Genomic DNA, 23,794 nt, shown 5'->3' on the forward strand with positions numbered 1-23,794 from the left:
GCAGTAGCACTTCAGTCCCCTGATTCCTTTTCTCCTGACCATCTCAGCCCCATTTTATGTGGATGTAGCTGACCTGGAATGTTCAGAATCCACTCAGTTCTTAAGAGTGTCCCTAGGCTCCTTTTTAACCCGGCATTAATGGTCCTGTGTAACGGCAGATGAGTGTGGAATTGGGGCAAACAGAGACCCAAGGCATAGGAAGTGGGGCAGGTTGCTTCTGATTCCTTGAGCCAGACAGCATCTTACCGGCATCATACCACAGTGGTCACTTCTGCACACTTTTGGCCAAGTTTAGCATGACAAACGTGAAGGATAAGCCACCTTGGTTCTAGTGTGGGACTCAAGATCCAGCCAGTGTTTTGTTTGGTTGTTGTTTTGTAAAGTAATGCAGAGCGTGGTGGAAGCTGCAGGTAGATTTCAGCAAACACCTTCAGCTGGCATAACTTAACCCTTCAGCCATGTCAGATGGAGCTAAATGTAAACAGTTAGCACTTGGGAAAGTAAGCTTTGCTTGTAGTGGATGGGATGGGGATTACGTGGATGTGCAGCAGGCCTGGGGAGCCTGATGGGGCATGGAAGTTGTGCTCTCGGCCACTGGTCCATGTCATACACTGTCATTGTCCTCCTCAGTCAAAAGCTTGATGCCATCCTCACTGCTTTGAAAACGGCATGCAGTTATTTTAAATTAACCCAGTGTGCATTGCATGAATGCATTCCATACAGGCAAAAATGGATATATAGAATGTGATGTTTAGCTCTGAATGTAATGCATAACAAGGACAAGGGTGGTGTATAGGCTGGTGGGGAGGCCTGGACCCAGTTCATACAGATGGTCAGGAAAGAGCTTTCCTTAGTTTTACTATCTTTGTGTCAATTGGTTCCTCCTGCCTATACTCGCCTTCACAATGCGGGTGCTGATGGTCCGATCTACGTGCAGCAAGGGGCAAGTGAATTATTTCCTTAATCACCTGTAGAGGCTAACTTCTAGAATATTATTCCTAGAAAAGCCTGCCTTACAGTTGAAGAACCCTCGGCTTACAGTAATAGTGTAGTAAAATGGCATTTGATTCAGAGCCAGTTTATAGGGGCAGCTGGTATTTCCCTTGGCTGTTTTTTTTAGAACGGGGAGATTTTGTTAGAGATACTGATTTTCAGAATTTTTTTTGCAAGCCTAACATATTATAGTCATAGCAAAGTATACATTTTTGTGTGTAAGTGGGGGACACATATTTTTGCTTCTAATTTCCCTCCCTTAATTATGTGTGGGCAAATATCAGACTGTATTTCCTCATGAATAGAATGTAACTGTTAAATACTTCTGTTTAATGAATTAGAAGGTCTTACTCCTGTAACGTGTAACAGTTATATTCAATATTCTTGGCGAAGAAAAGCAGCCTCTGTGCACATTAAGTGTTGTCAGTTTGCTTCCGACCTATGACGACCCTATGAATTAATGACCTCCAAAACGTCCTATCATTAACAGCTTTGCTCAGGTCTTTCAGAATGAGGGCCGTGGCTTCCTCGATTGAGTCAATCCATCTCATGTTGGGTCCTCCTCTTTTCCTGCTGCCTTCAACCTTTCCTAGCATTGTTGTCTTTTCCAGTGAGTCTTGCCTTCTCACAATGTGACCAAAGTACAACATGCTCGTTTTGTTCATTTTAGCTCCTAGGGAGAGTTCAGGCTTGATTTGATCTAGAACCCACTTTTTGGTGGTCCCCAGTATCTATTAAAAGGCAGCCCAGAAATACTTAGTTAAATAAATAAAATGCCAAATTGATGACACTTTTTGAAAAGAAAGATTTATAATATGGTGACCAGTAAAACACTAAATGTGAATGAGATTTTCTTTACACTTTTGTTTTGTTTTGTTACCTTTAGCACATCAGGTCCTCCCATTTGGCCTGGAAGCACCTTCTTCAAGAGAAATGGCTCCCTTCTGCAAGGTAGGTCACAGACTCTGGTCTCTCCTCCTCCTCTGTGTATTTTCCCCATTAATTGCTTTGACAATTACCATAACTTTTGTGGGCTTCTGGAAAGGAGCTGAAGCTGTCTTTTTTGTTTGTTTGCTTTGCTTTTCTTGTGCCCAAGTTTGTACATAATAGATTTTATGAGCTCAATACATTTATCACAAAAAGGTTATATATACTGCAAAGGTGGGTTCTCCTCCTAGTGAACACGTTTTATTGATTTTGTTTCCTCCCATTTATAGCAAAGTCAACGGAGTTTATTCAGGATAACCTTTTCTAGTTAACTTTCCATTGATGTTGATAAAGAAAATAAATTTGCTGCTTTATTTTGCTATCCTACCTCCTGTGGCAATTGTGTTATTACTGAAAATGAAGGTGGTTGATTGTAAATAAAAAAAGTTTGTTATTTTCTGGGGTTTTCACTCCTCTGGAGGAAAGATTTTGGAGGTTCAGAAATAAAGACTTTTCAGGGATTCTTCCCTGTGCACGTATCTAATAGGGTGTTTTTTAATCCTATACTGAGAATAACCTTGACTGGTGTATTATGAGTCTGTGACTTGAAAATTTGATCAGATGTAACTTGGAAGAGTTTTTAATCTCTCTTTGTGCCACGTAACAGGCTCTGAACCTTTTAAATATTGAATTATGATCAGTTCTGAATCTAGGTCAGCCTCTTTGGGTATAGTTATCAGCTGTGCCTCCAGAATTTATTGTGTGAAATTTGAGTGCACAGATCAATAGGAGGTCTGGCTGTCTGGCTGTCGGTGATTCTTTGAAGACTGTACTTGTCCCACATATAACTATATTTAAGTGTTAGCTAGCTTTGGCCATTGCCTCTGGACAATGCCAAGCTACTTGCATGGGTGCTAAGAAAGGATATAGAGTTAAATGACAGATACGCTTGCCTTTTTGCGCTTCTCAAAGATCACCATTTGTTAAATGTGTGTGTATTGTGTTAAAGCTGTAGATTACACAGGTCTGTGTTTAGATAATGATGCTTAAATATATTTTAACAAATTGACATACCTACAGGATACTTAGAATAGAAGAATATGTTTTAGGAGAGCTGAGGATCACTAGCAATAGTCCCTCTAAGCTATGAGTAGTCCTGTGAGTAGAAATTCTACTTTGTCAGCTACTGGCATTAAAGTTGTGAGTGAGCGATTTGGCTACTGTATAAATCAGTTTGCTCTGAAGCCATCCTTCCTGAGCTAAGACAAAAATGTGTGAGCTGGAGGCTAAAAATCTGTGAGCTGGCTCACTCTAACTCAGCTTAGAGGGAACACTGATCACTAGCCAAGATTCCAGGGTCTAAATTGAGAGTTCCATTGGGGCTGTTACCGATAGTCTTTATAGTATACTCTTGTGATGTGGGAGAGATATCTGACAGCAGGATTCAGTGTACTCTACCTGCCCATCAGGTAAGAACACAGTCTGATGTCCCTGCCTTTGGTAGTGAGGCAGGTGTGTGTAGCTGCAGCTCCATGTATACATGGCACTCAACAATTACGAAAGCAGAAAAAAAGGCAGACCTCTGCTCCCATGGAGTGAATGTGGGCAAATGCAGTTATGTGTGTTATTGGGATTGATTACAGCTGGGAATGAGGATTATATGGATAAAACAACGACCAGAAAGAGTGAATTTTGAGAAGAGATTTGAAGAAAGGGAGAGATGTGTGTAGGTTTTGGCAGCTCCATAAAGATTGGGTAGCTGTCATAGAAACTTGAGGATCTTCGATGTGGTCTCTGTGATTCACACCCATGGGATCTAGTGCGCACGAGCTGGATTGATTGGCATTGTAGCAAGCTCTTTAATGGATTTTCGTGCCCAGACCTCGGGCATGCGCAGAAACCCCACCGCGCATGCCCAGAGGGAACATTCCACTAGTTCCTTTCTTACCACTGCGTTGGAAACACCTCTTTCTCCTCGGTCTGATCGGTTCATTTTTTTGGCTATTTGCCTCACGGCTCTTCAGATTTTTCCTCACTTTATTCTCTTTTCTTTAGTACTTCTTCGTTTGTTCTTTAAAAAACTCAAAAAAAAAACAACTTTATTTTCAGCTGAGGGGAAAGTTGCCGGTTTACCACAGTGTGGCCTTCGGGCTCCCCCCCCTTTCTTCTTCACTGTTTATTTTTATGGAGAAGAAGTGGGGCTTTTTTAACCGGTGCAAGGATTGTGGCAGTAAACTTGCTCCACCTGACTGTCATACCCTCTATATTTTTTTTCTGGGAGAGTCTCATCGACCTGAGTCCTGTCTCCACTGTGCTCGCTGTTCGAACCAGACAAGAAAAAATCGAGCTGTGCGCCTTAAAGTGGCGCTCCTTGAGTCGGCTTTACATCCTCCCACAATGATGGAGTCCGAGAGGCCTTCAACATTGACGGCTCCGACATCGAGGCCCTCTTCCGATATTGGTCAATCGACGTTGAAACCACCGACATCGAAGCTTCCACGCTGGTGAAGAAGGTCAAACCAAGTAAGGAGCACAAGTTCGCAAAGAAGGGCTCCTCTAAATCCCTTAAGGCAGCAAAGAAGGGGAAGGTAGCGGTGTCTGCACTGGGTGATGCCCCTATGGTGCCTCCCGCTCCAATGGCAGTATCGATACTGGAGGCCCAAGCCCCTCGACTGATTCCGACCATTCAACTCTTGGACTCCCCTCTTGGACACCAACTGGACCATCCTTACTCCGATATCAAGACGGTAGAGCTCCTAAGTCATCAGATGGATGCAGAGCCTTCTCCCTCTCCATCCCCGTCGTCGACATCGACGGTATTGGAGGCTCCTGACATTGATTCACGTCGGAATGTACATGCTTCTAACAACACGCAGCGTCGCCCTCCACATCTGCATATTCAATCTGTCTATATCGACGACCGAGATTACAGGGACTGCTCTCAAAGACAGGCTACCGCTTTGTCTCCGAGACGTCCAAGGTCCAGAAGTCGACCCCCCCGAGTCTTTCTTCCCCACCACCACCTCTGTCTTGGGATCAACGCCAAATGAGGTATCTTTATGGGGCTTATCCACCATCTATGCCATGGTTGACTCCGGCGGGATATTCGGACTGGGATCGTTATTCGTCCCACTCTGCCCATAGATCGAGGTCGCCCTACAAGTCGAGACCCTCGGCATCTGTGTCTCGTCCTCCTGCAGACGACCCTACCCGCCATGATCTGGAACTAAGTCGTCCTCCCAATCCCCAAGTTGTACCACTGAAACCCTTAACCAGTCAAACTCAGGACACTCCGGTCCAAATACCACACCAGGATTCCTCTGACTCTGCGGAAGAGGAAGAGGATACGGAGGCCTCTGAGGCTCACACCTCTCTTGACCATAAGTCTCCTAACCAGGCTGTCACTGAGGATCTCCCCATATCCCCACTTGACAATCTCACGTCATACACAGACCTCATCAAAAGAATGGCCCATTCTCTAGGCCTCTCTGTCGTCGAACAACACCCTTAGGTAACAGATGCAGTTTTCGATATTGTGCAGTTGGATACCTCCACTACTTTGGCATTACCAATGTCAACAGTCCTTTTACAAGCCGCAAAGGCACCATGGGAAAAGCCTTCATCAGCCCCAGTGTCAACAAGACGCCTGGATCACATGTACAGAGTCCAGGAAATCGGAGCTGAATTTTTATTCTCCCACCCTCAACCAAACTCAATGGTTGTAACATCCTCCTCCAAATCGAAAAGAACCCACTCTGCACCTTCGGACAGAGAGAGTAAAAAATTGGATGACTTTGACAGACGCTTCTACTCCACGGGAGCGTTGGGAGTGAAAACCACTAACTACCTAGCCTGCATGAGAAGGTATCAATACACTCTATGGGAAAGGTTTTCCGAAATCCTAACTAATCTTCCCGAAGACAAACTTCAGGCAGCTAGAGTTATTCAAAAGGAAGGCATGGTGTTGGCAAAACAGCAGATCAACACTTCAAAACATGCCCTGGACGGTATTGGATGGCCTCTGCAATAGCTCTGAGGAGACATTCCTGGCTTCGTAATACCAGTCTCCCTCTGGATACTAGGTCTTATGTCGAAGACCTCTCATTTGATGGCCTTGGTCTCTTCAATAGCACTACCGATTCCGTACTCCAAGATATGGATAAGAGCATAAAGGCTTCTCGGGCTCTAGGAGTGTCATCCTCCACGAGACAACAATACCATCCCCGCACTTGGTCGAGGCCCTGGCAAAGGCGTACCCCAAGTCGTCAGTCTCCTAACAGACAATGGAGACCACGTACATCTTCAAGAGGCCAAAAACCCACCTTCCAAAAACCAAGGTTTGGATTCGGGCAAAACTCTTCCCGCACCAAACAGGCAAAAACCTCCAAACAGGGCTTTTGACTTCCTTTTTACTATCCATCTTGACCCGAGGCTACCGTATCCAATTCCACCAGAACCCCATTACTCCTGTCATCGTCTCCACACACCCTTCCCCACCTCTCCTGGAAGAGGTTTCCGTCCTTCTGCACAAGGGAGCCATCGATCCGGTACCACCTCATTTGCAGAGGAAAGGGTTCTATTCCCACTATTTCACAGTTCCAAAGCGGGATGGAGACGTTCGACTCATATTAGATCTAAGGGCACTGAACTGTTTTGTGACCTACCACCGCTTCTGCATGGTGTCCCTGCAACAGATTATGCCGCTTCTTCGGAAACATGTCTGGGTGGCCACCCTCGACCTCCAAGACTCGTACTTCCACCTCATCAGTGAGACTCTGGCACTCTTAGAAAATCTGGTCCTACAGGGCAATCGGGAAAAGTCTCAATTATGTCCAGTCCAAAGAATACAGTACATCGGTGCTATACTGGATTCCAAGACATGCATGGCTTACCTTCCTCAGGACAGAGCGGCAGACATCATTTCATTAGCCACCGTCGTACATACCCAACCTTCTGTCACTGCCTTCCAAATTCAGAGGCTTCTCGGCCTTATGGCCGCAACTACGTTGGTTCTTGTCTTTGCCAGACTAAAAATGCGTCGTCTACAACTGTGGTTTATCCGCAAGTATGTTCCAATGAAAAACGCACATACCGTTGTCCTAACCCCTCCTCCCAACATACAAGACTCGTTACTTTGGTGGACTCTCCCTTCCAATCTCTTCCAGGGAGCACCTTTCCATCTTCCATCACCCCAAATCACCCTGACCACAGATGCTTCCCTGTCGGGCTGGGGTGCACACATGATGGGCATGTGTGTTGGAGGCAAGTGAAACACCCACGAACAAGGTCGGCACATAAACTTCCTGGAACTGCTCGCAATACAGTTTGCTGTCAAGAGTTTCTTACCACTGATCAATGGGAAATGTGTTACGGTCCTCACGGACCACACCACTGCACTCGCCCATGTCAGCAAGCAAGGAGGCACGGTCTTCCTACGTCTCTGCAACCTTGCCATCCAGTTATGGGACTTTTGCATCACCCACGACATCTTCTTGATAGCCACGCACATCCCAGGACATATGAATGTACAGGCAGACCATCTAAGTCGAGCAGGGCTCAGTCTTCACGAGTGGGAAATGAACCCGACCTACCTCCTCCCACTCTTCCGCAGGTGGAGAGCTCCCCAAGTCGATGTTTTTGCCACCAGAGCCAACAAAAAGTATCCTCTGTTTTGCAACCAAGGAGGCAGGGACTCACATTCTCTAGGAGACGGTCTCCTTTATCCTTGGTCCAAGAACCTCCTTTACCTGTTCCCTCCCTTACCCCTGCTTCTGAGAGTGGTCCACAAAATTGTCAGAGACGGCGCGGACTGCATATTGATAACCCCATGGTGGCCGAGGCAACCATGGTTCTCGACCGTCCTCGAATTGTCAACAGGGATATACCACCAATTCCCTCCAGCACAGGACCTCCTCTTCCTGTCTGACTCCCCTCTCCTACATGACGATGTACCACGATTGAAATTGACAGCGTGGAGAATAACGTCAACGGTTTTTCCACCCGCGTAGCAAATGTTCTACTGAATGCCAGAAAACCTACTACGCGAAGGTCCTACCATTATAAATGGCAAAGGTTCTGTTCTATCCTTGGTGATGATGCCCCTCGAGCCACCTCCGCAGGTCTCGAGAAAGTTTTCCAATTCCTCCTATCCCTTTCTGACTCGGGACTTTCCCACTCATCGTTAAGAGTTTATTTGGCCGCCCTTTCGGCCTACCATGTTCAAGTTGACGGATGCACACTGTTTTCCCATCCGCTTTCAAAACGTTTTTTTAAAGGTTTATTGCATCTCTACCCTCCTGTCAAAACTCCTGTCGTTCCCTGGGACCTTCCTCTAGTTCTTCACCAGCTCATGAGGAAACCCTTTGAGCCACTCGCAACTTGTGATATGAAATGTCTGTCGTGGAAGACAGCCTTTCTTGTTGCTGTCACCTCTGCAAGGCGAGTTGGAGAAATACTGGCTTTCAGGCATGACACACCATACTTGTCCTTTTTGCCAGACGGCATCCGCCTCGTACCTGACATCTCATTCCTGCCAAAGATAGTGTCAGAATTCCACCTACAGGCAGAATTCCACCTCCAGGTAGGCCACTGCTCGCTAATCTCCCATGGGTGTGAAGCAGAGAGACCACGTCGAAGATAAACAGGTTGCTTACCTGTAACTGGTGATCTTTGAGTGGTCATCTGTGCATTCACACCACCCGCTCTCCTTCCCCGCTGCTGTCAGCTTCTACATTTTCAATAGGGTTTGATTTGCGGCGGTCTGAAGGAACTGGTGGGATGTCCGCGCCCTCCCCTCTGGGCATGTGCGGTGGGGTTCCTGTGCATGCCCGAGGTCTGGGCACGAAAATCTGTTAAAGAGCTTGCTGCAATGCTGATCGATCCAGTGTGTGCGCACTAGATCCCATGGGTGTGAATGCACAGATGACCACTCGAAGATCACCAGTTACAGGTAAGCAACCTGTTTGTTCTGAGCTTAATGCAGTTGTCTAGTTCTGATTATCATATAGGCTATAAACACCTTCTAGTGTACAATTCTAGCACACTTGGTCAAATGGGTTCAGAGAAGGCTTCTGCCCTCATAGGATGGCAGTCACAAGAACAGCTGCCTGTACCCAAGTTCTGTTATCTGTGCAGTGATTAGATCCTGGAAGTCTGGTGTCTTATTGGATCTTACTTTAGAGTTCTTGTTGGCAAATTGACTGTGGTCTCCCTGGTTCCACCTGATAAGTCCAGAGAAGCTCAAGTAGTAGCTGGTTGTGAGAAGGACAGAGCTCTCCCATTCCTCTGACTTTTTTGTCCCATTCCTAAGACTCTGTGCAGAATACTTTCTTACTGAATATGGTGTGCTAATATTCGTTAGAGAAGAACCAGAAAGATAGGGGCATGGTAGTAAAAAAGGAAAACAGATGTGGAAAGAGATAAACTACAAATGGACTCTGTTGGGAATGCTTGTATGAGTGGTATCAAGAACCTCCTGCTAGATCAGTTATGAATGCCAGCAGAATAGCAAAAGTGGGAATGTATGGATCCAAGTTTACTGTTATTGATCAAAGAAAGTTATTGCCTGAAGATGTGGTTAGAACCTGGTATCACCTCTGTAAAGCCACTATTCGAAGCTCATTGCACTCTCCTTTATACAGTAATGAAAAAAGGAGTAATTTAAAGAGAAGCACTGAGTGCTAGCTTCCTGATTAAAGCTTTTGCCAGGCAGTCCTGTTGTTCTGAGATTGCTGTTTGGAGAAATATCATCTTGTCAAGTTTTGGCAGGGTTTGCTAGCCTTTAAAAAAAAAAACCCTCAGGTTTATTAAGTGGGTATTGTTTTATTGTACAACTTGTAATTAAATTAATGTGAGCCGTACAAGATACAAAATAGGCGTGTTCCTTGTCAAATAGGCTTTTGATCTAAATGGGCAGAACACAGCTGTAGGGGAAGGAAGCAGTGGTTCAACAGGAAGAGTGGATAAGATGGGGCCACCCAGAGCAGTCTCGATCCTGGCAGATCTTGGAAGCTAAGCAAAGTCGGCCTTGGTTAGTACTTGGATGGGAGACAACCAAGGAAGTCCAGAGTCACTACGCAGAGGCAGGCGATGGCAAACCAGCTCTGAACATCTCTTTGTCTTGAAAGGCCTATGGGGTTGCTGTAAGTCATCTGTGATTTAATGGTGCTTTCTCCTTCCAATTTCAGTTTGTGCTACCTGTTTCTGGTAATTTAGATAAGATTTGAATAAAATGAGATGTGAGAGAGACTTGTAAATATGGTAACCTTCTTTGTGCGGAGCTGTATGTGATTATGTGATTATAGAGGAAAAGACCAGAGAGCACCAGAACATCTGATATATGGAACTTCTCAGATGATCAAATGTGTATGACTAGGCAACTAAAGGGTTTCAAAGCTAGCAGTGAAGGTATTCTTATCGCACAAAGATGCATTTAAAGGCCTAAGAATTTCTCCTGAAGGCATTTGCATCTTTATTTTAAAATATTACATTTGAATTTTAAACTGTTACTATTGACTGACTTTATCCAGCGACTCTTAAAACGGCTATTCAGGTAAGAAACCACCAGATTCCTCTGAAATGATGGACTCTGCAAGTCTACTGTGCAGCTAAAATTCACTTTCGGATGGAGCTAGTGACTAGTTGTGTTTATTTAGTTTTGGTTAGTGGCAGTTAAAGGGACAGTATGAGTAGGATGTGCAGTTTCTGTGTGTGTATATTGTGAAACAGAAATGGCACAGTGTTTAATCTTGATTACAGCAGTGACTATCAGTGTGTATGCAGATATCGGAGGTGTTTGTTTTTGCAGCATTTGGGGGCTGTTCTCTAAGTTTCATCCATAAATTCAGTTCAACACTTTTTCTCTCCAACTTCCATCTTAAAAATTTTCTTTTGGCTATATTTCTACTTAAGTTTTGAAATGCTGTTATGTTTAGGAAGAGTGCATAGCTTAATCTAGTATTGTGTAAACACAACCAAGGAATAATGTTCTTGAAATGTCCAGTGTACAATCTTGAATCCTCATAAATTATTCAGTGTCCTTGAGATACTGTAGGCAGTAACTTTTTCCAGTAATACAGATATGACTTATATATAGAAAAATTACATTTGTTTCATATGCAAGAGTCCAGTGGCACCTTAAAGACTAACAGAATTTGTGAGCAGTGACTCACAAAAGCTCATACCCTGCCACAAATTTTGTTAGTCTCTAAGGTGCTACTGAACTTTTGCTCTTTTCTACTGCGACACACAGACCATTTTGATTTGTTCCATATGTATATAATCATGTCATAAGGATGCATGTCTTGTTCTGTTGCTGCCAGTTGTCACTTTCATACTACATGTACATATGACAAAACAGACATGTCATATGGCTGTAAATGTGCAGGGCTTTTTCAGCATTAGTGTAGTATGTAGAAAATTGCTTGTGAAACACTGGTCTTTAGTAAGACAGAGGACATGGCTTAATAAAAGAACATTTGGCTCAAACAAGCAGTAGCAAGAAGAAAAGTGAAAGCTGTGTGTGTGTGTGTGTGTGCTTGTGTGTGTGTGGAACATAAGAAGAGCCCTCCTGGATCAGACCAATGGTCCATCTAGTTCAGCATCCTGTCTTACACAGTGGCTAACCACTTACGTACATACATACATGTATGTATGTATGTAAGTATATCCTGACCTGGATAGCTCAGGCTAGCCCAATCACGTCAGATCTCAGAACCTAAGCAGGGTTGGCCCTGGCTAGTATTTGGAAGGGTGACCTCCAAGGAATACCAGGGCTGCAGTGCAGAGGCAGGCAATGGCAAACCACCTCTGAAATGTGTCTTACCTTAAGAACAACTCTAGCTCACCACCTAGTGGTGCATAACACTAAAAAAGAGCTAGATCTTTTTGGCTGTGAGACAATCTTAGGGTCCCCTGGCTACTCACAATGCCATATTAATATGATACTATATATGTATGTGTAGCCCATCTTTCATTTTTGCAACAGCCCCATGAGGTGGGTTAAACTGTGAGAGAGCGTTATTGGCACATGGTCACTCAGTGAGAGTGTTATGGTAGCATAAAGATTACTGGAAATTATTTGCAACCAGTGTCTGTTTGGCATAGACTAGGCAATGACCTCTTCCCTACCCAAACTGAGCCAGGGAGATTCTGTGTACCATATCATTTTTCAGAGGAGTTTACTTAGGGCTTTCTGTTCTATGGTAAACTGAGATGACTGGAAATCTGATATATATAATTGCCCTAATGTGTTGGCACTTTCCAGCTCTCCCATTGGCTGTGCTATGCGCTTCATCAGCCATTGGCCCATCAACCGCCAGTCAAGAGTACTCACATGCCATTGGTTGGGTGCTAGGTCCGCTCCTCTTCCCCACCCACTGCCGCATCAGCCACTGTTCCCTGTCAGAATAAACTGCCAAAACGGCTGTCTCTCCTGACGAAGACACTTCTGCTGCTTGGCTCCTGTGGGACTAATTTTTCCCTCAGTGGCTGTTGCTAGGCAACCAAGCTTGGTTCTGTTAGTAAAAAGGTGAAGCCAGGAGGCCCTTTCCAGGCCTTTGTGCAGAACTCATTGGGGCCAGTCCTCATTAGGGTTGCCAGCTTCAGGTTGTGAAATTCCTGTAGATTTTGTGGTGGAGTCTATGGAAGCCAAGGTTTGGGGTGGGGAGAAGCCTCAGCTGAATAGAATTCCATTGAGTCCACCCTCCAAAGCAGTTATTTTCTCCTGGAGAACTGTTGCTGCCATTCTCCAGGTGAGGGTTCAAGATCACTCAGAATTACAACTGCTCTTTAGAGGCAGAGCTCAGTTTCCCTGGAGAAAATGGCTCCTTTGCAGGGTGGACTTTGTGTCATTATACCCTGCTGAGGTTGCTTCCCTCCTACTTGGTTCCCCACTGTGGAGAAAGACTACTTTTCCTAGGTAGAGGCTGCAGGTGGTGGTGGGGAGATGGAAAGCTGAAGTCAGAGGAGCAGATAAAGATAGGTTAATGGTTGTCTGGGAAGGATAGGATTGCCAACTTCAGGTTGGGAAATTCCTGGAGAGGGTGGGGGTTGAGGAGGGGTGGGACCTTGTACAGGTACAATGCCATAGACTTCACCCTCCAAACGTCACCCTCCAAACCAGGCATTTCCTCCTGGTGAACCATTGATGCCATTCTCCAGGTGAGGGCTGGAGATAATTCAGGATTACAGCTGCTCTCCAGATGGCAGAGCTCAGTTTCCCTGGAGAAAACAGCTGCTTTGCAGGGTGGACTCTGTGTCATTATAGGCTCCACCCTCCAAACCAGCCGTTTCCTCCTGGGGAACCATTGTTGCCAATCTTCAGGGAGGGCTGGAGATCACTCAGAATTACAACTGCTCTTCAGACGGCAGAGATCAGTTCCCTTGGAGAAAACGGTAAGCTCTGTGTCATTATACCTTGCTGAGGTCACCACAGCAAATTGACGCTGAATGCCCAAGGCCAGGGCACCCTCCCATAGCCTCTTTCTAGAGCTCGTATTTATTTCCACAACGGGCCTTATTCCTAGTTACTATATGAATATGTGCTGACAGGAGAACCAAGATGTGGAGGTGGCAACTCTGCAAGGTATGGATGATTCACTGGAGAGGAAGCAGATAATGGGACAGGAAGATGGAATGTCATAATACATGTGCACAATCATGCAAAAAACCTCTTAAGGGTTGGGTCCTAGAGGCACTTTGCTGGGAGCAAGCCACATTGAATAATATGGGACTTACTTCTGAGTAGACCTCCTTGGGATTGCTCCCTAAATCTATAACTGGCTGATTTTTAAAAAATAAAATGGTTGTCAATTTTGATGATTTTTATTTTATATTTTGTGAGCCACTGCAATCAGATCTCTGAAGAAGCACCATACAAATATTTGTCAAATGAATAAATAAAATCAGCACAGTGTAAATGCAGCGTACTGATGTTGATTCTGGTGTTTTGTTTGGGCGTCTAGGACCTAGGTACATTTACAGAATAAGACAGCTAGTTTGAACACAAGGGCAAACATTTTACTAGTTTCAAAACACAGACCACATTGTGTTTGTGTATCAAATGATTAAAAAAAATGACTCAGGGCAAAGTTTACTGTCTTAGTTTACTTTGCCTTGACAACCAATGGGAGTGGTCCATAACTTCAGGGCAGGTCAGGGTACATAGGTAGGAGTGTGTTTGTGCCATAGCCTGCCTGTCCTGGGTGAACAGTTGAGCTGAAACACTCACTTTGCAGAACTGCACACTGAAAAATAACTTTGCTGATGACAGCAGTGTTCTTTGCAAGTCCTTGCCCAGCCACTTAGATGTAGTAATCTAAAAGGAGCATGAGGAAGCAAATGAAAAAAATGGCTACATTTCCCATGATCTAACCAATAATGATGTAAATAGAACTCTAAAATATTCTCTGTAATGTTACCTCACTGTGGCCATGAGGCCTAAAAGAAAAGGTTTCAAAAAGTACAGCATTAAAATAGTATTTCCAAAGGTAAGCCATTTGCATTGTACTTCTGCTTAAAATGGTAAGAAATGTATAATTGCATCTGTGGCATGTCCTGTTATTTCCACTGGAGAATATTGACTGGTAATGACCTTTTTGTTCAGCTGTTTCGTTTTTTTCATATTTTGTTGGTGGTTTCAACACGAAAAAAACATTCAAGTACATGATGCAGCATGCATTTGCATTTTTTTGCTTATCTCAGGTAAACTTAGAATTTTCCCAAGGTCTTCTTAACTGAATGGCTTGTATGCATTGTGCATACTTAAGCCAGTGTTAACTTGGAGAAGGCTCCCCCCCCATTTAGAAGCACACTTCACTCTTACTTGTGAAAAGGTGTGTGTTTGTGCCTGTCTGTACATGTACAGTGCTTTCAAAAAAGAAAGAAGAAGTGCTGGTTCTCATATATAAGGTTGCACTCATTCATACCAGTTCCCCCATCAGGATTTGCAAAAGCCCCCTAATTCTCAGTACTGGTGAGTACCACCAGAAAGAAAAGCCATATATCTCTATCTCTCTCTATATATAATTTTTTGATCAGCTTCAAACCATGAGCAGCATCCTCCTTGCATCTGTGAGATAGCTTAGTTAATTTTGCTTTCCAGTGTCCCATTCTTTTCCTTTTTCTTAGTCCACTGGAAGGAGGCATAGGGAATCCAGTGCTGCACAAGACAAAGAGGTAGATACATCCAGTTTCAAAATCCATTCCTCTAAATCATCAACACATGTCAGCTTGCAAAATTTCACCCATGAGTGTTTGTTTTTTAAATGATCTTGTTTTTGTAAGTTGGACTCTGCCCATAGTTAGAAAGGATTCCTCGCATTTAAATCAGGAGTAAGCAAAGTTTTGGACCATGTGCCAGGAAAAATGCAGTGTCCACCAGTGAAGATGTTGGGGTGCTGGCAAACAAAATGGTGGGGTAGGGGGAGACAAGAGTTGTAATTAGCTAGACATGCTTGGAGTTAGCCAAGCCCCAGTGCTACCAGCGTCTGAGGGATTCACCTTGGACCCAGCTGGTAGCTGGGCAAGTTTGGGAGGTACTGAAGATCACAAACCATGCCTGTTGCCTTCTCCAGAATCGCTGGCTTCATAAGTGTTGTCAGGGCCTGGGTTGGTTGGTCCAGCTCTGGCTGCCAGGCATTATGGTCTGGTGTGCTGTTGTTGGCACATATGCTGGGAGTTCCCTACCTGTGACCTAGAGTAATAAAACTAGGGCAGTGCAGCTGCTTCAATGCAGTGACAAAATGCTCAGTCTCCAGGTCACTGTCATGAGTTCCAGTATCTTACTATGCAGCTTTCCCCCATCTCTTTTAACAGAAATTTAGGTCCCTTTCTGTAGTTAGCCTGGGTAGCCTGTATAAACTGTGCATACAGTGGAGAATGGGAACAAGGAAGAAGAGGCCACACAAACTGGCCACAAGTTCTATATTAAAAGCTTAAGGTTTAAAATAGCCATGAGTTGACAAAAATCCTAGTAGATTACAGTGCCCCCCCCCCCCGATAATATAGTTGGGGACTGTGTTGGTTTGGGGTTAAGGGTGGTGTTGGATTTTGTCTGCTGCTCTGCACTAAGGCATGGGAGCTAATACTTAATCCTTTCTGGTTGTGTGGCTGGTTCAAACCCTCACCAAATCCCTCAGGGCCTCTTGGCAAGGTCACCCTGAGGTAGGGTTTCCATCCCCTTATGGGGGTAGGGGTTTCCCTGCTTTCAGGGGCCCCAATTCACCACTGCCCAGCTGGCCAGTGGGGGAAGTCCCACCTCCAGCAACCCCATTCGTGCCAACATGCCCGACACGATGACATCACCCAGAGGTGACATCATCGTGCAGGGCATGTTGTGTGGGACCAGTCTAGCAATTGAGAAGATACTCTATGGTTACCATAGAGTTTTTCCTCAAATGCTAGCATGTTCCCCCACAACATGCCCTGTGCGATGATATCACCTCCAGGTGACAACATCATGTGCACACCGAAGACTCCAGAAGAAGAACAGGAGACCCCCTCCCTGCTGGATCAAAGTAAGGACCTGACAACCCTACCCTGAGATAAGCAGGTGTCTCTGCGTGTTTCCTCAGCTGTACCTGATGACACAGCCAGTTGCAGGGGCCAAGCTACGTAAACAAAACAAAATGAAATACTGAAGTCCTCATAACCTGTATTCAAGATTGCTACAGGTTATGAAAAATACTTGGAACTTCAATATTAACTTGGATTGAGAGGAGAAAATGGTTTCTGGCCCTATCAGCAAGTCATGACTACAGCATTTTGGGAAATTAAACCCATAAGAATACTGATCTGAAGAAATTAAGAGCCCTCTGAATACCTTTTGTGCTGAGTTATGCTCTTAAAAGGATAAGAAAAAGTTAAAAAACAGTGTGTCCTATACATTCTGGGGTCACTGTGGGCACATAGAATGTAATGACTCATTTTATAGAATGGGAAGTGGCCCTTAGTTGCAAACAGAATTCCCTCTAAGCTGAGTTAGTGTGAGCTAGCTCAGTTTTTTAGCATCCAGCTCACACTTTTTGCCTTAGCTCCGGGAGGATGACTACAGAGCAAACTAATTTATGCAGTAGCCAAATTGCTTGCTCACAACTTTAGTGCCAGTAGCTCACAAAGTAGAATTTTTGCTCACAAGACTCCACAGCTTAGGGGGAGCATTGGTTGCAAGGCGTGTGTATGTGGTGTAAGAAGAAGCTCCTGAGCCACCACCCCTTCCAAATATCTGGGTATATCAAAGGAAAGACCTGTGAGGATTAAACACGACAACTTGAAACCTGAAAAGTACATCATCTTTGATCCTTAATCCTTGCACATAGCATAGTGGATTGTGACATCATCATCAGGCTTCAGCGAATAGGTCCCACCCTAAGCCTGTTTTGCCCATTGCAGTTAGTTGTAGGGTTGGTTTATGAGTGCCTTTCGTTCACTTTGCTGAAGAGAAGTTTCACAAACATTTTTTAAAAAACATTTTTAAATAGAGGCATAGAAAAGTTGTACTCCTATTTGAAATCTCAGGCCCAAGTATGGATTTCTGTCCTTTGCACCTATCCTACCCCGTTAGATAAATAGATGCCATTGCTAGACAGATAATTTAGTAGAAGCACACGAATAGAAAGAAAAGATAGTATTCTGTTTCCCATGTAAAGATTGCACGCTGTACAAGGATGCTGTATAAGTGGTGTCTATAGTGACTACTGTGTTTAGAAAACAACCATTCACAGTCTGTGAACTTTCCCCATACTTTACCTCTTCACAAGACTAGAATTGTCAAAGCAATTAGTACAAGCCAGGATAGATACCATGGAGTAATGACTACTTAGTAATAGGAGGTACATTTAGGCAGTCTGAACTGTAGAAACGAGAGTCTATCTGAGAATCTTAAAAGAAATCAAAGACCATTTAAAGGCTTCTGTCTGTCAGAGCTACGGAACACATGTTCAATTTTCTTATGTAATGTTGTATTTTAATAGTTTTGATAGGTGCCCAGTAACTTATCTGAGCGAAAAACAGTTGCTCTATTGTTACCTGTCTTAAGTGTTTCTCACTTCATGTTTTCAACTTGTGCATGCATCTGCAAGTTAAAATGCTTAGAAGCAAACATTTTTTGAGACGCTTGCACCTAATTCTGCACATGTACACCTTCCACACTTGAGAGGGCATGCATGTATTTGGGACCTAAGTACAAATGGTAAATAAGCTTTTAAATAAAAGGTCGATTCACTGACCAGACTACTTAACACCGCAGTGTTCCATTTTACTTTGTGTGGTTTCACAAACACAAGTTGTGAATAATTCCTGTCACCTAAAACTGTCAGTTTGCTTCTCTTGCTTCAAGCGCTTGTCTCTTGTAGTAAAGGTGGACTGTTACTATAATAAATGCCTTAAATCTCTCTCTCTCAATATTAGCTTATCAAGTCCATTATACCTTCCTATGTGCATGAAGCTTCTACCAAGCAAGACCCACCACGCTGCTCATCTAACTTCAGCGCAGTCTGTTCTCACATTAGCCTCTCACCAAGGTCTTGGGCAAGGGACTTTTCTGGTGATTTGAGAACTTTTGAACCGAGGTGTTGGGCTGAACTTGGGGCCTCTGCATGAAAAGTGTGCCCTCTACCACTAAGCACGGGACAGTTGCCTTCCTGTTCCACAGTTGAGCATTGTAGTCCAGCATCAGTAAAACTAGCCTGTTTGGGCACCACTGGTAGGCAGTGTCAGACAGTTGAGGCCTTCTAATTTTGCAGAGAAATAGCTTGTGTCAAGGTAAACTGCCTCTCAGTCATGAGACTGAAATAGCTCTGACAAGGTTCAGTTCAGTCTGTTGATGATGATTATAGTGTTTTGTTGCAGTGGTTTCCATGGGCCCCGATCATAAGCCAGCCTGGGTAGGCTGTGAAAACATTGTCCCCCTCCACCCTCCTCTTCTCCACTGAAAAGAACTTGCCACTTAAACAACTTCATAGCTGTGCGATTGTGGCAGTTTGTAATTAGAGCTTCAAGACAGTATTTCAGAAACGTAGCTAGTCAAATTACCCAAACCCAAATGAAGGGATTTATTTGATATCGTGACAACACCCAGTGGTTTGTGATGTTTATCTCCTTGCTTTCTTTATTCATCATCCTGTGCAACATCCAAACACCACAGGAACTTCTGCTGGGGGTTTTGCTGCTTCAGAAATTAGACCGGGGGAGCCTCTGGGTCAATTGATCGTGGGGTGGGGGGGACCTTGTTTTATTTCTGCCCTCAGCACTTTCTATTCAGAAACATTCTCTCTGCCTCGGTGTAGTGTCCCCTTTCCCCAAGCAGCTACACATTCAATTTGTGATGGTTGCACATTACTTTTCAGACTGAAATTTCAGTGTCTGGCTCCTAACCAGAGCACTGTATGCCAAGTGGCATCCTCTGAAACATATCTACACTCTAAACTTATGTTGGTTTTAAGCCTGTTTTAATTGCTAGTTTAAACATCCCTAGAACTATATATTTTGGTGACAGTGCTGAGAATTCAGTTAGATAGCTAACTGCCTCACAGAGCTACTGTACCTGGTGTTCTTTTGGGGCAGAGGATGACTGTTACGCTACTATAGATCTGTGGTATAGATAAGGTTTGCAAAGCTAGTCTGTATGGTTAAAGACCCTCGGAGACTGGTTATCAATGCAATGCAATACTTGGCTTGGATGTGCATTGATGTCAGAAGGGCCACAGCTGACAAAATATGATATGAGATGTGGAGGGGGAGGAAAGGCAGTAAACCTGGGAGGGGGGGGAGCTCTCTTGCATCTGTTGTGAAGAGGTTGTGTGCATGTTGGAATTCACTAGCTGAAGACCTGGTCACAAGCTTTCGGTGTAAGATGAGTTGTTTGTGGTGCAATCCCCAATAATTTCTCTCTTGGTTGAAAATTGCACTCATCTGGACTGGAAAATCCTAAGGTGCTATAATTTCCCCCCCTCTTTGAAATACTTCTTTTTGAAATGTGTAGGAATCCAAAGCTGGGAGGAAGCTGAGAGAGTGAGAAAGAATTAAGTAACTCTACAGAACCGAAAGTTCCAAAACTAGGGTATCAACCACACTGAAATGTACATAAATCCTGTGGCCTGGAGCTCTTTTTGAATTTTTCTGTAGGTGCCTGTAATTGCCTTCCTGTTGCTTTAAATGGTTTTCAAACAAATTTTGGGACTTTCATGTTGAACACTGAGCCCAGTGATCAGAATAGCATCACTTTAAAGCTTTCTTTGCAGTGAATCAGACTTGTTAGAAATGAAAGTCTGAATTTCATCTTCTTCTTCTGCCGTCAAGTCTCAGCCGATTTATGGCAACCCTGTGGGATTTCTAAGGCAAGAGACGAACAGAGATGGTTTGTCATTGCCTGCCTCTGTGTAGCAACCCTGGACTTTCTTGGTGGTCTCCGATCCAAGTACTAACTGGAACTGGCCCTGCTTCCAAGATCTGACAAGACTGGTCTAGCCTGGGCTATACAGGTCTGCTGGAATTCAAAAGTAAATCCAGGCTGCATATACTCAAAAAATTCGAGAACTGGAAACTGAGCTGGCTTATTCCTTCTCCCTTCCTCCTCCCTTTGCCATGGAACTCAGAAATTAACTAAGTCTGCATTAATGACAAGCCATAGTCTGTCGCTTTAGCCAAATCACAAACTGTTGTTTGTTCGTGATTTCTCCAGTGTGGTGGGGTTTTCTGGGAATTTTTTTTCTGGAAAAAATTCCAACTCACATGTAAATAAAGAATTTAAATATTCAAATAAAGTTAGCAAACGAAGGCAAATACACCGTGTACAACCCCTGACCATGTCCAAGCACTGGGGTTAGCCCATGCTTCATAACCCACATAAAGCCCATCTAACAAGATTGATTTGCAGACCAACAGCCCTGATAAACAGGCTATATTTATTTTCCCATGGAAACATATAGCATTAGAAAATTTCCTGCCTTAGATCACTGGCTTTCTCCAAGCCATGGCTTATCACAAATATTGAAGTGATTAGTTTCCAAATTGCATGCAAGCAGAGCTGCCAACTTTGGCATGGGGGATTCCTGAAGACTGAATGGTATCTAGTAAGGGAAAATTTGGGGGAGGGGAGCTCAGTGGGGACGTGATAATCACAAGACTCTGCCCTCTGAAGCTGCCATTTCTTCCAGGAGAAGGTCTCTGTAGTTCAGTGGTAATTATAGGAAATCTTCAGGACTTTACCTTTAGGCTGGTAATCATACATACAGGAGAATGAGGCCATGAGGAAAGTGTGTGAGTCTGAGGATTTCCAAGGCTTGTTCCTATAAAAACAAACCATGCTTTGCATGTGAATGCAACTATGTTGGATCTTGCAGAATAAGAGATTTGGTTTCATGATGTAGCCAAATTTTGATTTACAGGACTATTTCTGTTTACATCTGACAATTATGTGGAAGAATTACGTTATATTTGCGCATCTGTGGATTTCTAAATAGCAGTTATTAGAAGAACCTCACACCATAGTGTTTCTAGTGTTTTTAGGCTAGGGATATTTTGGGTGACAGAGACCAGAAATCAGCCTTCCCAAGGGCTGATCTTTTAAACAAAATAAAGTAGTCACAGAAGTCAAAATGCAAAACAAACAAACAAAAACTTTGACAAAAGGCACTAGTTAACAGTTAAATGCCCATCTTGTAACTGTAATGGGGATTGATCATTTCTATCCCCCAAATGTCTGATTTAGAGATATAGTCATTAAAAAAACCTGTAAAATAGGGGAGATCCCAAATGTAAGTTTAACTGAAACATTAAACTCTCTTTTATGTAAAGTTTAATAAATGCAGTAATGAGAGGTAAGAAATAAATCTACTGGATTTGCTGTTTTGTTTTTCGAGTGGGAACAAGTGTTATATATTGTGCCTTGTATATTATGTAACAATTGGGGTTTAGGATTAATGTGACGTCAACTGCTTGATCCTTATCTAATAAACTGATCATTAAATACAGTCTGACAATTAACTTTTGAGCTGGACATGAAGAGTAGCTTTGAAACCTTTTTAATTTAATTGCAGCATCTGTCACAGTGGTCCGCCATGTTCTAATAAAGTGCGATTTTGCCTGTTTGAGTATATTACCATGAAGATCAGTGACAGATGCTGGGGAAAAAATCATTCACCAATAAGAGAGGATACACTCTGCTGTTCTTTTTAAAAAAACTTTCCTGTTCCTTCTTGCCTTCTTCCATGTTTCCATTCTGACTGGACAGCTAGTGAATTGGTTGCAGGTTGAAGCTGTATATGTCAGTGTGCCCTATGGAATAGCAGTGGGTTAATGAAGTAAAGCAAGTGTTTGAGTCTTGGATCTGGTGAAGAGTGCAGCCCTGTAAAATAAGCTTTCTGTACTGATCAGACAAGGTTAGTATTGGTAGTGAGTGGCACCAGCAGCTCTTGCCAGCCCAAAGGTTGTATTTTGAAATTTGGTAAACGTACAATCGATATGGTAGATATTTCCAATTATTTCTCTGTACCCATGCTGTTCTAATGATATCCAAATGCTGTATAGAACTCTGAATCCTCAGAATTGTGGCACTTACTGTCTAAAGGAAAATAGAAAGTCCTATGATGCCTATAAAATATTACATGCTGGTAATCCCCCTTTTTACCACGAATGATAAGCATCATAACAGTAGAAGAAACTAGTGATGTAATCCTGAACTCTTCTATATATACCCTTCTAAGGCTGTTGAAGGATCTCAATGTAAGTAACCTGGTTTTGTGCTCTGCTATGGAAATGGAAGCAGTTCCTATGTTACACCACCATAGTGTCTGCTGGAGTTCAGAACGGGAAGAGTTTAGGTTCACAGTCAGACTATTGTTTATTCTTCTCCTGTACCTCTTGTACTTGGAGTGGGGAAGTAGAGAGGGACAGCTCAGATAAACTCAAGAGGGGAAAATCGTGCCACAGCTATAGTGGTTAGATTTCTTGGGTCTTGGCATGTTATGGGTGAGGAACGGCAGATTCCACTTACCACCAAAATGCTGGCAGTGTACCTCCTCCCCAGCCCACCTTTTGGAGATAGTTGAGGAAAGACAATCAGTTACAAGGCAAGAAGTGGCAGAAGCTGTTATTCATATCTATCACCAGCCAGCCTCTTAGGAGCATGGGTTAGCTACTCCAGTCAACTGTCTTTAAAGGTCTGGCACAAATCAAAAAGAGGCTTCTTGGCTGAACTGCCCCAATGCCTGATATCCAGCAAAAGGGGTGAGGCTATGGATTTCAGTGTGGGACCCCCAGGTAAGAGGTGACACGAGGTTTGACCCCCGAGCCCTCATGCTCCCTCTCCCCTGTATCCAGGCACAAGGTGGACCTGTTTGAGGCAAGTAGGTAGATTGCAAAACATACAGGCTCAATTTCCTCACTGTGTGTGCTGGTGTCCTGACTTTATCCTACATGCTGCCACATACCCATTTGATTGTTTGGTCCTGGCTCTTTATCTCCCTTATATATAAAAGCCAAATAGTGGTGGCACTTCCTTAGAACATTCCACACGCTCCGGAATTGGTTGGCACCCTGGTGTGTCACTCAGAATCTGTCCCTATCCACTGGCTGCATTGCTTGAGTCTCGCCTCCAACATTCTAAAAAGTTTGCTGTTCCTCTCCTCCCCATAGCCAGTCAGAACACAGAGGTTATTTGTATATGCAGCCTCATTGGCCTTTGCCTCGGAACACAGAGGTCGTTTGCATATGCAACTTGATTGGCTTTTGCCTCTAACATTCTAAACAGTTTGCTGTTCTGAGGTAAAATGTGTCCAATCTCCAGGTGAGGGCTGGAGATCACTCAGAATTACAACTGCTTTCCAGATGGCAGAGATCAGGTCCCCTGGAGAAAATTGTGGGCTCTGTATCCTTA

General features: G+C 43.9%; 1 protein-coding gene across 2 annotated transcripts in view; it reads left to right on the forward strand.

The window, feature by feature from the left end:
• The window catches only part of FOXN3 (forkhead box N3), a 197,058-nt gene that overhangs the window by 103,522 nt on the left and 69,742 nt on the right, over positions 1 to 23,794 (forward strand). For both annotated transcript variants that reach the window (XM_015426608.1, XM_015426613.1), the window contains exon 4: positions 1,880 to 1,944. In XM_015426608.1, coding sequence (XP_015282094.1) covers positions 1,880 to 1,944 — 65 coding nt within the window. The remainder of the gene's footprint in view (positions 1 to 1,879; positions 1,945 to 23,794) is intronic.

The sequence above is a fragment of the Gekko japonicus genome, unplaced genomic scaffold (assembly GCF_001447785.1).
Source record: "Gekko japonicus isolate JY-2015 unplaced genomic scaffold, Gekko_japonicus_V1.1 scaffold198, whole genome shotgun sequence".
Taxonomy (NCBI): domain Eukaryota; kingdom Metazoa; phylum Chordata; class Lepidosauria; order Squamata; family Gekkonidae; genus Gekko; species Gekko japonicus.